Below are 12648 nucleotides of genomic sequence, written 5' to 3'. Positions count from 1 at the left end.
ATTATTCGAAATAGGATTTCATCCATAAGAGAGAATGGTGTGGTCGACGCTACAATGTTGATTTATTGGTTGTGGTTTGCATCTTGGGGATGTCAAATCCTAAGTTTCAAGTTCTTGTAAAAACGTTTTCAGGTTTCTTTAATATATTTTAATATTAATGTAAAAAGAAAAGATATAGCTTTTGTACAAAAAAATTTGTTTAATCACTATGTAGGAGGATGCGATCAAATTCATGGAATGATGTATTATTAGCTTTTCTATCCTCACTCTAAAAACAATACTATAGTGAGTTAAATAATTTGATCATTTCAATGTAGATTAAAATTTTATTAAAAGAAGAAAAATTTAAAAGCCTATAACAAAATAAAAAAGGAGGCTCGAGGTATGATGGGTGTAGCAGAAGAGCTGGCAACAGCTATCGACTGAGTGATTACGAACTCAGTACTCAGTGTTCTCAGCTCACACACTCTTTTTTTGTTCTCTTTCTTTTGGACAGCTTTCATTTTCTCTTTTCTTTTTTCTATTTTGTTTCAAAATTCCATCCATATTAAAATAGGCCTGATCATGAGAATAAAGGAAATACTAATGATGAGTTTCTCAATAATGCAATAAGATGCAATTATTATGAGCTATTTACTATTGAAAATGAGCAAATAAATGTCAAAACACAATCTGGTTAAGTTAGAGCAACTCCATTGTATAGGATTCATGTAGTTTCTAAGAAAACAAAATGTATTAATATTTTACTTTTACATCCAAAAAACCAACTTATATGAGTAATAGAAACGATCCTAATATTAGGAATTTTAGAGATTTTCTCTCATCTGTTTCTTAACTTTTCAATATTTTTATTTTTTAAAATTGTATGAGTTTCTACTAAGAAACTACTGCTGGAGTTGGTCTTAGCTTCCCAATGCTTCTCCACCTATATATATGCATATCTCCTTCTTAAAACTCATCTCACACCAAAACACAAAGCTCTCATCTTCTTTTAGTTTCCAAACTCACCCCCACAACTTTCATTTCTATCAACCAAACCCAAATGGGTCCAAGTTCGAGCCTCACCACCATCGTGGCGACTGTTCTTCTTGTGACATTGTTCGGTTCGGCCTACGCAAGCAACTTCTTCGACGAGTTTGACCTCACTTGGGGTGACCACAGAGGCAAAATCTTCAACGGAGGAAATATGCTGTCTTTGTCGCTGGACCAGGTTTCCGGGTCAGGTTTCAAATCCAAAAAAGAGTATTTGTTCGGTCGGATCGATATGCAGCTCAAACTTGTCGCCGGAAACTCGGCCGGCACCGTCACTGCTTACTACGTAGCGTTTTCAAACTCACACTCACTCATAATGTTGCTAAAACTGAAGAGACTCTTTTCTAAATTTGTTTGAACGTACATGTTTGCAGTTGTCTTCACAAGGAGCAACACATGACGAGATAGACTTTGAGTTTCTAGGTAACGAGACAGGGAAGCCTTATGTTCTTCACACCAATGTCTTTGCTCAAGGGAAAGGAGACAGAGAGCAACAGTTTTATCTCTGGTTCGACCCAACCAAGAACTTCCACACTTACTCCATTGTCTGGAGACCCCAACACATCATGTAAACATCCATCGATCTATTTTCTCTAACAATAAGTGAAAGACGTAGATCTTGACTCTCTTGTTCTTGTCTCTGCAGATTCTTGGTGGACAATTTACCCATTAGAGTGTTCAACAATGCAGAGAAGCTCGGCGTTCCTTTCCCAAAGAGTCAACCCATGAGGATCTACTCTAGCCTGTGGAATGCAGACGATTGGGCCACGAGAGGTGGTCTAGTCAAGACTGACTGGTCCAAGGCTCCTTTCACAGCTTACTACAGAGGATTCAACGCTGCGGCTTGCACAGCCTCTTCAGGATGTGACCCTAAATTCAAGAGTTCTTTTGGTGATGGTAAATTGCAAGTGGCAACCGAGCTCAATGCTTATGGCAGGAGGAGACTCAGATGGGTTCAGAAATACTTCATGATCTATAATTATTGCTCTGATCTCAAAAGGTTCCCTCGTGGATTCCCTCCAGAATGCAAGAAGTCCAGAGTCTGATGAACACATATTACCTCATATTTCTCTGCTTGTTTGATGCAATTCTTAAATTCCTCTGTTATTCCATTGTACATTGTCAAGATCAATAAAGCATTCCTGGTTTCAAAATATAAAACAACTGAAATTAAACCTTTAAAGAGACTACTATTGTCTTTCACTTACCAATAAAGGACAATCAGAAAAATATGGAGACATAAGAATCAACAAGTCTAATGCATAGGTACCTCTAATGTTTTCGTTTCAGTTCTTTGACCTACAACTACAAGTACCTAGATGAACAAGCTCTGTGTAAACAAGTCAAATACGCTTAAACCCTATATACATGACTTTGTTACTAACTGATTAACACTAACAGCTAAACTCAGCTAACAAAAGTTGAGTTTCTTGCTCATTCTTTGGATCAGCTAGTGGCGTCTCAACGTTGTTAGAGCATGTATCTAAATCTGTAACTTCATTTGATGCCCCTTTAGCCTCAATAGCTGAAGCATTCTCCTCTATATTCTTCTGAGGATCTGTATGCGTGGTTTCAGGAGTTCCTAGAAGAACAATGAAAGAAAAGAGACATCAATTTCTAAGGCTACCAATTCTGACTTTATAATTTCAATACAAGCTAATATCATGCATTTATACTATCTTACAATTTACCAAGCCACAGAAGACAGTATTATTATCTGACTAGTACTGACATTGAATTATACCGTGTGCTAAACATGAATATAAAGAGACTAACCATGATTATCCTCTGAGTTCTCTTTGAGATATGAAAGCATTCTTCTGTAATTTACAGAACCTGGCACTTTAAATAGCTTGCGCCGGCAGCACAGCTGTTTCATGTCACAACAGGGAAAATGTCAAAAACAGATTCTTAAATAAGGAACAAGACTGCAGCTTCTTAAAAAAAAACAGATCATACAGAAATTTTGTTGCCACTGGATGAAGTCATCTTCTTGAAAGGGCTATTGTTTCCATGAGCTTTAACAAAGCTATTGGCAGATACGGTTTCAGGAAGTCGGTAATTTGCTGCCATCAATTCACCTCTTTCATCCTTAGGATCTTTTGCATCACCATCTCGGGTAACATCTGCAGCTTCCATCAAGTAAGGAAGCATTCTTCTATAGCTCACAGAGCCAGGGTTCTTGAAAATCTTTTCCGGATGACGAATCTGTATACATATCACAAGAAGAAAATTAAGCAACCAACGAAAAGCCAATATTGTAGTTTAAACGCATCATTTGCTATAAAACCATGAGTAAAAAACATACCACTTTGCTGCCGAGATTGGTACCAACTTTCTTCCCAGAGACCTCACTGATCTCTTGATTGATAGAACCTGCTTCATTTTTCACCAAAGAAAGCTCACCGGTGAACATTCCTAAATCCGGTGGCGTCGTTTGTGAGCATTCCACTACTTCTAAATCACCTCCAGTAGCCACTAATCCATCAACAAGATATTTGCTTCCTTCTCTCATAACTGTTTTCACCATTGTGTAATCATTATAGTTTCTAAACAGATATTGAAATTTCCTAATTCCACCTTCATTATATCAACATTCTCCTAAATTTTCTTAGAAAAACTTGTACAAGAAAAAGACCTTAAAATAAGAATTACCATTAGAATTCGGAGTATCGCAAGGAGATTCCACATTTAGCTCCTTGGTTAGATTTCCCCCTTTCACATGAAAGTCCCAATCACTAGAGATGGAACTAGGAGAGAATACGCGTCTGAGACACAGATTCTTCACGGTGACACGAGAACAAGTTCGGGGCATTTGAGTAACAATTTTCCCTTTGATCGGTGACGCATGATGGTGACGAAGATCCGTGACAATGTGAGACAATGGGGATGCAAATCGAACGGAGGAACGATTGCTCTGAGTTCGTAATTTGCTTGCCATAAGGTTCTGAGAGGTAGTATAACGAACTGAAGAAGACGAAAATCGCATCTTCTTCCTCAATATAGGATCTGATTCGGCCATGGTAGAACTCGCGCCAAGAGAGAGCTACAGAGAGAGAGAGAGAGTGTGTGTGAGAGTGAGAGAGACTGTTTGTTATTTTGGCGGGAACAGACCGGGTGGCTTTATGATGTTTGGCGGGAAACTAAGGCTTAGTGGGCTTGGCCCATTTATCCTCTTGTGTTTGGTCAATTTTTTGGTCGGTTTAAGTAAACCGTATTGAAAAGATTATTAAAACCTGTAAATCTCACAGAATTTATTTTTCTTTTCCCTGGAGTGGTTTTGGGAGTAGAATTGTCATCTTCGCAAAAGCTTCGAGAGTAGTGCAATCGAAACAAGTCATGGATCTTTCGCCTGTTAAGGAAGCTTTGGCCGCCAAATCCTTTGACAAAATCGCCGATATCTGCGATACTCTCATGCTTCAGGTTCGTAATTTCTCTCGCTGTCGTTGTTTCTGATGTTCATTAGGGTTTTGTGAAGTGGATTTTGTGGTGTTAATCGTTCGATTTATCGCTTCTTAATTTTTTTTATAGGTTGCTTCCGAAGGAATTGAATATCATGATGATTGGCCTTACGCAATCCATCTTCTGGGTTACTTTTACGTTGACGATTGGTGAGTTTATTTTCTTCTTTGATGTATTTGTTTGCGTTGTGAACCTAAAGTTAGTTCCTTTATGAAATTAGAGATTGTTTCGTTGAACTCTTGTGAATTTTAGCGCGTCAAAGTTGTTCTTACTACTTCGATTGCTAGGTCCTAGGTTGAATCTAAGGTCTAAAGTCTGCTTTTTACATTACCTTGTTTCTATCCAGTGATTTGAAAAATTAAAACTTGACACAAGTTAGTAGTTGTTGAGACCCATTTAACATTTTTTTCCTTTGTGTATTGATAGTGAGTGTAGTATGTTGAAACTATTGAGTTATGGTTGTGCCTTCTTGACTATGGATTTGGTTTTGATGTTTTGCTGTGCTTGTTTGGAAATACTGCAGTGATAGCGCACGTTTCCTCTGGAAAAGGATACCTACAGCTATCAAGGAGAGGAAGCCTGAAGTTGTTGCAGCTTGGGGGATTGGTCAGAAGCTGTGGACACACGACTATGCAGGTGTATATGAAGCTATTCGGGGTTATGATTGGAGTCAAGAAGCTAAAGATATGGTTGCTGCCTTCTCAGGTAAATTTTTTCTCTGTTTATGACTTCTTAGCTAGTATGAATTGGTTTCTTGAACTAAGCTTGTTGATTGCTTATGTAGTTGTGTACTTTTATTACTTCATATCCCTCTTTAGGTTTTGAGCTTTGATATACATATTGAGATCGAATAGTTGTTTTATTGTTTTAACTTGTGAGGCCTAGTTTAGGATTTCTGTTATGCACAGAACCACCTTTCATCTTATCATTGAACTATTGGAACTCGAATTTGAATCAAATTTCATCAATGTATGTGCCTTATCACTTCTTCATTAGAAAGTAGTTGCTTCTGTGGTCTAACTGAGAGAGAGGTAGGTAGACTCACACAGGAGGAACGAGTAAGCAGTTGACAGACTTTTCCAACCAAATGTCTAAACGTTGATCTGAATTTTGTGAAGTTGTACCTTTTTCCACATCAATTGTTCAACACCTGACCTTTATGGGTCACTTTCCATCAGATTCTAATTCTATTTCTGAATTGGTTTTGTTGTAGATCTTTACACAAAAAGGATGTTTCAGCTTTTGTTGTCTGCCTACTCCACAATTACCATCCATGATTTAGCTCTTTTCCTAGGGATGACGGAGGATGATGCCACAACTTGTAAGCTTCTTTCTGCAATTTCCTTTGCTTACAAAAGATTAAGTACCTCATTTCACATTTCTATTGAATTCTACTGAATTGATTCTTATATTGATACTTTTGAAAAATGTCGAAGAGTTTGTGGCAATGTCTTAGCTTAGTGTTATTGTAGGCATGAATCTTATGACAACCATATATGTTACGGAATCAGAATTAACAGTATAATTGTTTTCTTTATTGCTGGATATATACACAGATGTTGTAGAGAATGGATGGACAGTGGATGCAGCTTCTCAAATGGCGAGTGTGAAGAAACAAGCTGTTAAAAGAGAGCAAAAGGTGGATTCATCGAAGCTACAACGCTTGACGGAGTATGTGTTCCACCTTGAACATTAAAACTAAGTGCCGATCTCCTATTAAGATAGTGAAATTCTAAGAACAGAATTCGTTTTTGAGAGATTTCACAATGACTGATTCTAAGTTGCAACATATCTTGACTCTTTGAGTATATGATGAATAACTCCTACCAATTTTACTCTTATAAGATCAGTTTACACCAACAGGCGAACTAAAACAAACATTTAAAAGATCAGTTTACACAAAAGACGAACTGAAACAAACAAAAGATGAAGTCAATATTATGAGCCAAAAAGGACACAGCCTAAATAACACACGTTTTCAGAACAAAATTAGGCAGAAACAAGAGAAGATCATTTTAGCGACTATAACAAGCTAGCCAATCTCTGAGATAAAAGATGATAATCTTCAAACCGGAGAGGTACTCTAGAAGAATAGGAGCCATTTGTCGATCTAGTAGATGACAAGCTGGGGTTATCAGAGATTAATAATTCTTAATTTATTATTAAATTATCGATAAATGAACAATTTTAAATTTATTGAGAGATTTTACTATTCTTTTATAATTTTTAAAACTGGTTTATGTGAAAAGCAGTTTTTGTAGTTATAATCAACATCCTTTTAAAAATAATGAAAAATATAAAAAGTAAATAATTATTAAGTCTAGAAAACAAAAAGAAAAAAAAATTGATACTGTAGAAATATTAGAAATAAACTCTTCAAAAGATTAATACAAATTTTAAAAAACAAATATTAGTAGGAGTAATAGTTAGAAATACTCAAATGTAAACATAAATTTGTATTAATCTTTTATGTTTACGATAGGTTTTGGTGAATCGATAATTTGTTCATATTCCCTATCCCGTGTGTTTTTTGTTCATATTTTACTCTGTTATATCAAAAACCTAAAGCCTAGATAGTCTCATTTCTCAAGACTGATCCTTTTGTTAAAATCATTTACGCTTTGTGACTTGTGAAGAAGAAGATACATGCATCCTCTGCGCGAGTGAAAAAAATCTCACCTCTCAGTTTAGATTTTCCCACCAATCTAAAGACTGAGAAGGAAGACTTGTTGGTCCCAAATCATTTGTAATTGAATATAATAGTAACAAATTCAAGTTTAAGAAACTCTAAAATGTCTGTTTTAAAAAAGTGAACATGTCAAATTGAAAATCAATTATATAAAATCAAATGACATGCATTTTGGTTGAAAGAAAAACAAACTTCTCCATAAAAAGCCCAAAAACAAGCTAAAAAGAAAGCCATAAACTAAAAGTCTAGGGTTTTGGCGACATTTGTGGGTTTCTAGGGTTTTGGCGACATTCGTAGGTCTCTAATTCGGCGAGAGCACATGTCGCAGTTTTCAGACTCTAGTGATGACGATTCTTCAGGCACCATCCCAGATTTGAGGGTTGATTCTCTGGTTGAAACCTTGAAAACTCTTCTGATGAAAAAAAACTGAAACACTGGCCATGAAGCTTCTTCAGGTCGTTCAAAATTTCATTTTAAATCTGCAAATATGTTTGTTTATGAGTTTTTATATAATATATCTGTTTTACTGTCTATGTAATGTGTGAATCTGTATTTTTTTTTTTTATCTTTTGTTGATATAAAATATATGGATTCCCGTTTTTTGAGTCCACCACTAGAGACTAAGAGTATCTCCAACAAACACTTAAACCCTCAAATTTGAAGGTTTTTTGAACTCCAATAAACCCTCAAACCCTTATTTTTTAAAGGTCACACCCTCAAAAAAATTTTCTATTTCATTTTCGTCCTTATAATTTATATATTTTATAGATAGTTATATTCAAGAGTATTTATAATAAATGACTATAGATTTGAAAAGAATGTACAAACTAACCTTGAGTCACAGTATCTTCTCGGAAACATGTTGGAGAACACGTGTAATTACGTAAATGTCCTTTGTAACATGTTATTTTTCCGAAATACAGGCGATAACATAATATCCTCTTTTTATCTTGTTATTTTCTCTTATTACATAGTATTTGTAAAAAACACATGATATTTTTTGGAAAAAACATTCTATTCAGTTTAATATCTCTTTTTATCATGATATTTTGTAGTAATACACGTTTTTTATTAAGATCACACGTGATTTCTTTAAAAATATATTCTTATTTTTTAGTAATACATGGTTTTTATTAAAATCACATATAATTTTTATTTTTTAAGATTCTGTTCATGTAAAAGAATTTCATAATAATGTTTTTTCTTAAAAATTCATAACGTTTTTTGAAATAGCATGTTTTTAAACTAAATATAACATGTGAAATTTTAATGTTACATGCTATTTTGAAAAATTACACGGATGTGTTTCGTTTACTGTTCATCTTACAACAAATGAAGGGTAGCTTTGTTATTTCCTTTTTTCCGACAACGTGGGTCCATGGTTATTTTGTAACAAAAAACTTTCTCTCTGCTAGTTTCTTAATTTGTATGTTTTATTTGGTTATCTACTAATATTACCCTATATTCAATTCAATTATATTAAATATATCCATATAATTAAAATACATTAAAATTAAAATTAAAATTATTAAAATATAAAATATATTATATTTCAAAACAAAGTTTATACAACAATGATATTACATTGAGCAATTTAACACACATTAACATTATCATTTCAATAATAAAATTATACATGAAATACACGAGTTTTATTTTATGTTTCTTTTTTAATTTATATATAATTTTGTAGTAACATGTAAAGTTTTGTTTCTCTAATATTGTTTGACATTATTTTTTTGAAATGTATGTTTTAAATTTTTTTATGAAGTTTTATCATTAGAACAAATGATTGTCAATATTGAGGGTGTGTTATTGGAGTAAGTGACCATCAAACCCTTATTTTGAAGGTTTGACATCTTTAAATTTGAGGACTTTTTGAACTCCAACAAACCCTTATTTTTTGTGGGTGTGAATAGTGTACCTTCAAATTTGAGTGTGCACTACTCACACCCTCAAAATCTTTTCAAAATTTCATTTTAGTCCTCATACTTATTTTTTTTTTAAATAATTCTATTACATTTAATTTTTACAAGTATATTCATATAAATTCAAATATAAAAAACATAACATTTAAAAACAAATTTATACAACAATAATATTACATTGAGCATATATGGGAGCATTATAGACATAACTACATTGAATAATTTTATAATTTTACATCTAATTTTATAAATTTTTTTATGTTTTATGTTGTGTTTATTTTCTAATTCATATATAATTTATTTTTTTTTTGGTGAGGATATATAATTTTGTATTGTCATGTAAATTTTTGTTTTTGTATATTATTTAACATGATTATTTTTATAGTATGTTTTATATATATTTTATGAAACTTTAACTTTTATCATTATAAGTAATTGTTGTTACAGTACTATGAAAGACTATAATGAAAATTCAAAAAAATTTAAATGTAAATTTGAGGGTGTACAGAGGCAAATGTCACGGAGACACGGAGGAACAGAGGGTCAGTTGATCTTTTGGAGCATTTATGAGATCGAGTCAGGCTTGAATATCCACACCTCTCGGAAACCAATTATGAGATCCCTCGTAACACGAGAGACACTCAACCGGTGATTGGAAATAAGAGTTACGAACTCGCGCTCCATCTTGATGGAAGACTCGGTTTCTGCAAAAGCAGAGCCAATATCTCCCGTCCTGGAGTCAATGTTACACTCAATGCGGCTAACTACCGCTCTCAGCTAGGTGTCGTAGAAGTAAGCAGTCTCTCTAAACGAATGATTTGCTACCCTACTCTCGAATCAGCCTTCGCAAGCACATGGATTTGTGCCCGCAAGACCGAATGGTCTCAGACCGCCTACGCCGAAGCTGTCCGCTATGCACATGATCTAGGTATGGACTTTACAACAGTCGTCCTAGACGTTAAAGTTGGTTCCTCCTTGTGGCTATTCGCTCCTATGATCTCTGATGATCTCTTCTCTCTCCGATGCCCACTCCCCGAGGACAACTACACTGTTACCGGTGCCGTCGTCCAAATGTTATTCCATAAGGCCGCCGCGAACAACGCCGTCTCAGAAATCTTCAATCTCGCTTCTATACCAGATGCTGACTACGGAAGCTTCATTCCTGGACCCCGCGAAGGATTCAACCTCTCAGCCTATTATGCCATCTCCAATGAAGGCAGCGATGAAGTTTCGAAATCTGCCGTTTAAAACTAGTGATCTCTTGTTTTACTACGGACCCTCTGATAATATGTGACTCTCTTTTAATTCTTTACTAAATCAGTTTACACAACAGACAAACTAAAACAAACAACAAATGAAGTTTAACATTGTGAGCCAAAAAGGATAGCCTAAATAACATATCTTTTGAGCAGAACTACGCAGAAACAAGAGAAAATCATTTTAGCGACTATAACAAGCTAGGGTACTTACTCCCCCAAAGCTTTGTCAATCCATCTCTGAGTAAAGGAGGATAATCTTCAAACCGGAGAGGTACCCTTTAGAAACAGAGGAGCCCATTTGTCGATACAGTAGATGACAAGCTGAGGTTATCAGAGATTAGTTGGACAATACATGTCGATGAAGCTACTTTAGAAACTAGCCTCTGAAGTCGGCTTGAAACTTCAGTTACATCTTCAACACTTGGTGTATTGTAGTACAAAATCATCTTCTCAAGATTCGGCATTGTCTCCAAGAAATACTTGATCTGCTCTCTCTGCTTCTCCATGTCATCACTGTTTTCACCAAATTTCAGTATCTTTATTACCTTCACCGGACTTGATGATTAGCAACTGAGAATCTCCTTCCGAGGCTTTTTGCACAAGCACACATCTCCACATCTATATGTGGCTTTGTGGATGAGGCCCTGAAACATACATAAGTGAAATGTTATCAAAGTTTGAAAAATGAGACAACAAAATGCTTTTCAAGGGTTTGTTTCTTACTTGGAAGATAAGAGTTTCAAGATTTGGAGAATTCTTGAGCAAGCCCGGTACTGACTGCCATCCTACTCTCGGATTACTCTCGATGGTTAAATGAGTCAGGTTGTTGAATATTGGTATAGCATCACAACTGTAAGTAAGTACCTGAAACAAAACCATAACAACTAGATTCACTCAATTGCAATCACTAACTCAAATCCTTAAGCAATGTTATTACAGGTTGTTTGTCTTCTTCTAAGTAACATAAATTTAAAAGCGGGATAGACTGAAACCAAACCTGAAGAGTGTTGGCAGATAGATAAAGAGTCTTCACATTGCATATACGCATTATAAAATCTGTAGCATTGCCAACCATATCATTTTCCCCATAACCTTGATGGTAATTTATCAATAGAGGCTTCAACAAGCGAAGATCGATATGAGCTTCAACAAGGGAATCCAAATTCACTTTCGGATACTTGCCTGCAACAGTATCAGTAAACTTCAAGTATACAAGATTCGGAGTATCTAACAACACACTCTTTGGAAACTCATCTCGCTCTTGCCAGCTAAACCTTAGCCTCTTGAGAGTTGGGACAGACACCGAGGCAAAATCCCAAATGAACCAAGATATATCATCAAGAACTAAATCCTCAAGCATGGGACAACCAGAAAGAAGCTTGGTAAGCCCAACACCATGCTCTTCAAAATGGGTTGCCTCAATATAAAGCGTCTTAAGCTTTGGGAGATGAACATCTTCAACATCAATCGTGGGATATAGCCCAAACCTTAGCTTCAGCCAAACCAGTGTCTTGCACAAGTAGACTTGTGAAGGAAGCAGAAATTCTGATTCCAAATTCAGGTGTAGATCAAGATCGGATACACCCCGTTCCAACACATTATTTATCCAAGGAATGATACGGACTGGATCAATGCCATCTCCAATCTTTAGAGAGAACTTGTGTAGAGGAGAATTACCTTGCAAAGCCAACACTCTATCCACAAAATCCATAAAACTTGTAGAAATTTCCGTCTCATTCTCAGGATTCAGATAAACAGAGTCATCCAAATCAAGATTAGGGACAAAAGCAAAGAGATACCGCCATTTTTTCGAAAGAACCGAAGTGGAAGCAGCTTCTTTAGTGGGGAGGAAGGACAAGATATGGGAACTAATGTCATCCGGTAAACTACTGATTACATCTCTAGAACCACTAAGATCCATCCTTTTCAACAACCTGAAAACCAAAGACACGAGACCGATTCAATCTTCCTCTACGTGTTCCAACCGAGAAGCTAAGAATCAAACAAACAAACAAACACGCTAGCTTGAAAAAATAAAAAGATCGATATTGAAACTTACTTGTATTTGTAGGCTAAAGTGAAGATAGCTCACCAAAATGACTCAACTATTGTAGAAATTTAGGGTTTTTGGCGATTGTATTTGTAGGCAAGAGTGAAGAAGAAAGTGTGAGTTCCTACTTCCTAGGCTAGCCTTTTTTTAGTGTCTTGTCCTAAAAGGCTAAAAGATTTTGTAAGATTTTGGAAGATATTTTGAGCTCCATTAGATAAAATAATATAT

The 12648-nt window shown here is 35.3% G+C and overlaps 6 protein-coding genes across 8 annotated transcripts; 4 read left to right on the top strand and 2 right to left on the bottom strand.

Moving 5' to 3' along the window:
* Nucleotides 1-846: 846 nt before the first annotated feature.
* On the top strand, nucleotides 847-2219 carry XTH15 (xyloglucan endotransglucosylase/hydrolase 15). The gene is made up of 3 exons (NM_117490.4): nucleotides 847-1318; nucleotides 1407-1600; nucleotides 1679-2219. Exons 1-3 carry the CDS (start codon nucleotides 1043-1045, stop codon nucleotides 2076-2078), a joined length of 870 nt encoding a protein of 289 aa, NP_193149.2. The 5' UTR covers nucleotides 847-1042; the 3' UTR covers nucleotides 2079-2219.
* AT4G14120 (uncharacterized protein) lies at nucleotides 1838-4115 on the bottom strand. The gene is made up of 5 exons (NM_117489.3): nucleotides 3688-4115; nucleotides 3341-3549; nucleotides 2992-3240; nucleotides 2809-2902; nucleotides 1838-2614 (listed from the first exon to the last, which is right to left on the bottom strand). Exons 1-5 carry the CDS (start codon nucleotides 4052-4054, stop codon nucleotides 2427-2429), a joined length of 1107 nt encoding a protein of 368 aa, NP_193148.2. The 5' UTR covers nucleotides 4055-4115; the 3' UTR covers nucleotides 1838-2426.
* A 135-nt stretch (nucleotides 4116-4250) lies between these two features.
* Nucleotides 4251-6359, top strand: COP9 (COP9 signalosome, subunit CSN8). Its single transcript, NM_117488.4, has 5 exons — nucleotides 4251-4455; nucleotides 4564-4643; nucleotides 5018-5199; nucleotides 5708-5815; nucleotides 6051-6359. The coding sequence occupies exons 1-5, from the start codon at nucleotides 4372-4374 to the stop codon at nucleotides 6188-6190; spliced, it is 594 nt and encodes a 197-aa protein (NP_193147.1). The 5' UTR covers nucleotides 4251-4371; the 3' UTR covers nucleotides 6191-6359.
* Nucleotides 6360-9562: 3203 nt separating this feature from the next.
* Nucleotides 9563-9763, top strand: AT4G14105 (uncharacterized protein; the record flags this gene model as incomplete). Its single annotated transcript, NM_001125506.1, has 1 exon — nucleotides 9563-9763. One exon carries the CDS (start codon nucleotides 9563-9565, stop codon nucleotides 9761-9763), a length of 201 nt encoding a protein of 66 aa, NP_001118978.1.
* AT4G14104 (capsid-like protein) lies at nucleotides 9705-10531 on the top strand. The gene has a single exon (NM_001036554.2). It carries the CDS (start codon nucleotides 9925-9927, stop codon nucleotides 10357-10359), a length of 435 nt encoding a protein of 144 aa, NP_001031631.1. The 5' UTR covers nucleotides 9705-9924; the 3' UTR covers nucleotides 10360-10531.
* Nucleotides 10406-12552, bottom strand: AT4G14103 (F-box/RNI-like superfamily protein; the record flags this gene model as incomplete). 3 transcript variants are annotated; one of them, NM_001340901.1, is made up of 4 exons in its annotated part: nucleotides 12430-12552; nucleotides 11368-12304; nucleotides 11094-11234; nucleotides 10903-11014 (listed from the first exon to the last, which is right to left on the bottom strand). In NM_001340901.1, exons 2-4 carry the CDS (start codon nucleotides 12289-12291, stop codon nucleotides 10934-10936), a joined length of 1146 nt encoding a protein of 381 aa, NP_001319930.1. In that variant the 5' UTR covers nucleotides 12292-12304; nucleotides 12430-12552. The 3 variants fall into 3 exon arrangements, with proteins under 3 accessions (NP_001190724.1, NP_001319930.1, NP_567422.1); NM_001203795.1 differs by lacking the exon at nucleotides 12430-12552 and having other exon boundaries at nucleotides 10406-10915; nucleotides 11368-12324; NM_117487.3 differs by lacking the exon at nucleotides 12430-12552 and having other exon boundaries at nucleotides 10934-11014; nucleotides 11368-12298.
* Between the last annotated feature and the right edge of the window lie 96 nt (nucleotides 12553-12648).

Source organism: Arabidopsis thaliana, chromosome 4 (genome assembly GCF_000001735.4).
Source record: "Arabidopsis thaliana chromosome 4, partial sequence".
Lineage (NCBI taxonomy): Eukaryota > Viridiplantae > Streptophyta > Magnoliopsida > Brassicales > Brassicaceae > Arabidopsis > Arabidopsis thaliana.
Note: the sequence above shows the minus strand (reverse complement) of the source record. Positions and strands in the feature narration are given on the sequence as shown.

Excerpts from the sequence above, each read along its gene's own strand:
- XTH15 (NM_117490.4), top strand. The coding sequence starts at position 1,043 with ATGGGTCCAAGTTCGAGCCTCACCACCATCGTGGCGACTGTTCTTCTT. Across the intron at positions 1,319-1,406 it reads GCACCGTCACTGCTTACTAC|TTGTCTTCACAAGGAGCAAC; the intron begins GTAGCGTTTTCA and ends ACATGTTTGCAG. Across the intron at positions 1,601-1,678 it reads TGGAGACCCCAACACATCAT|ATTCTTGGTGGACAATTTAC; the intron begins GTAAACATCCAT and ends TTGTCTCTGCAG.
- AT4G14104 (NM_001036554.2), top strand. The coding sequence starts at position 9,925 with ATGATTTGCTACCCTACTCTCGAATCAGCCTTCGCAAGCACATGGATT.
- AT4G14120 (NM_117489.3), bottom strand. The coding sequence starts at position 4,054 with ATGGCCGAATCAGATCCTATATTGAGGAAGAAGATGCGATTTTCGTCT. Across the intron at positions 3,550-3,687 it reads CGATACTCCGAATTCTAATG|TTATGAGAGAAGGAAGCAAA; the intron begins GTAATTCTTATT and ends TGGTGAAAACAG. Across the intron at positions 2,903-2,991 it reads CCAGTGGCAACAAAATTTCT|CTGTGCTGCCGGCGCAAGCT; the intron begins GTATGATCTGTT and ends GACATGAAACAG.
- COP9 (NM_117488.4), top strand. The coding sequence starts at position 4,372 with ATGGATCTTTCGCCTGTTAAGGAAGCTTTGGCCGCCAAATCCTTTGAC. Across the intron at positions 4,456-4,563 it reads GCGATACTCTCATGCTTCAG|GTTGCTTCCGAAGGAATTGA; the intron begins GTTCGTAATTTC and ends TTTTTTTTATAG. Across the intron at positions 4,644-5,017 it reads TACTTTTACGTTGACGATTG|TGATAGCGCACGTTTCCTCT; the intron begins GTGAGTTTATTT and ends GAAATACTGCAG.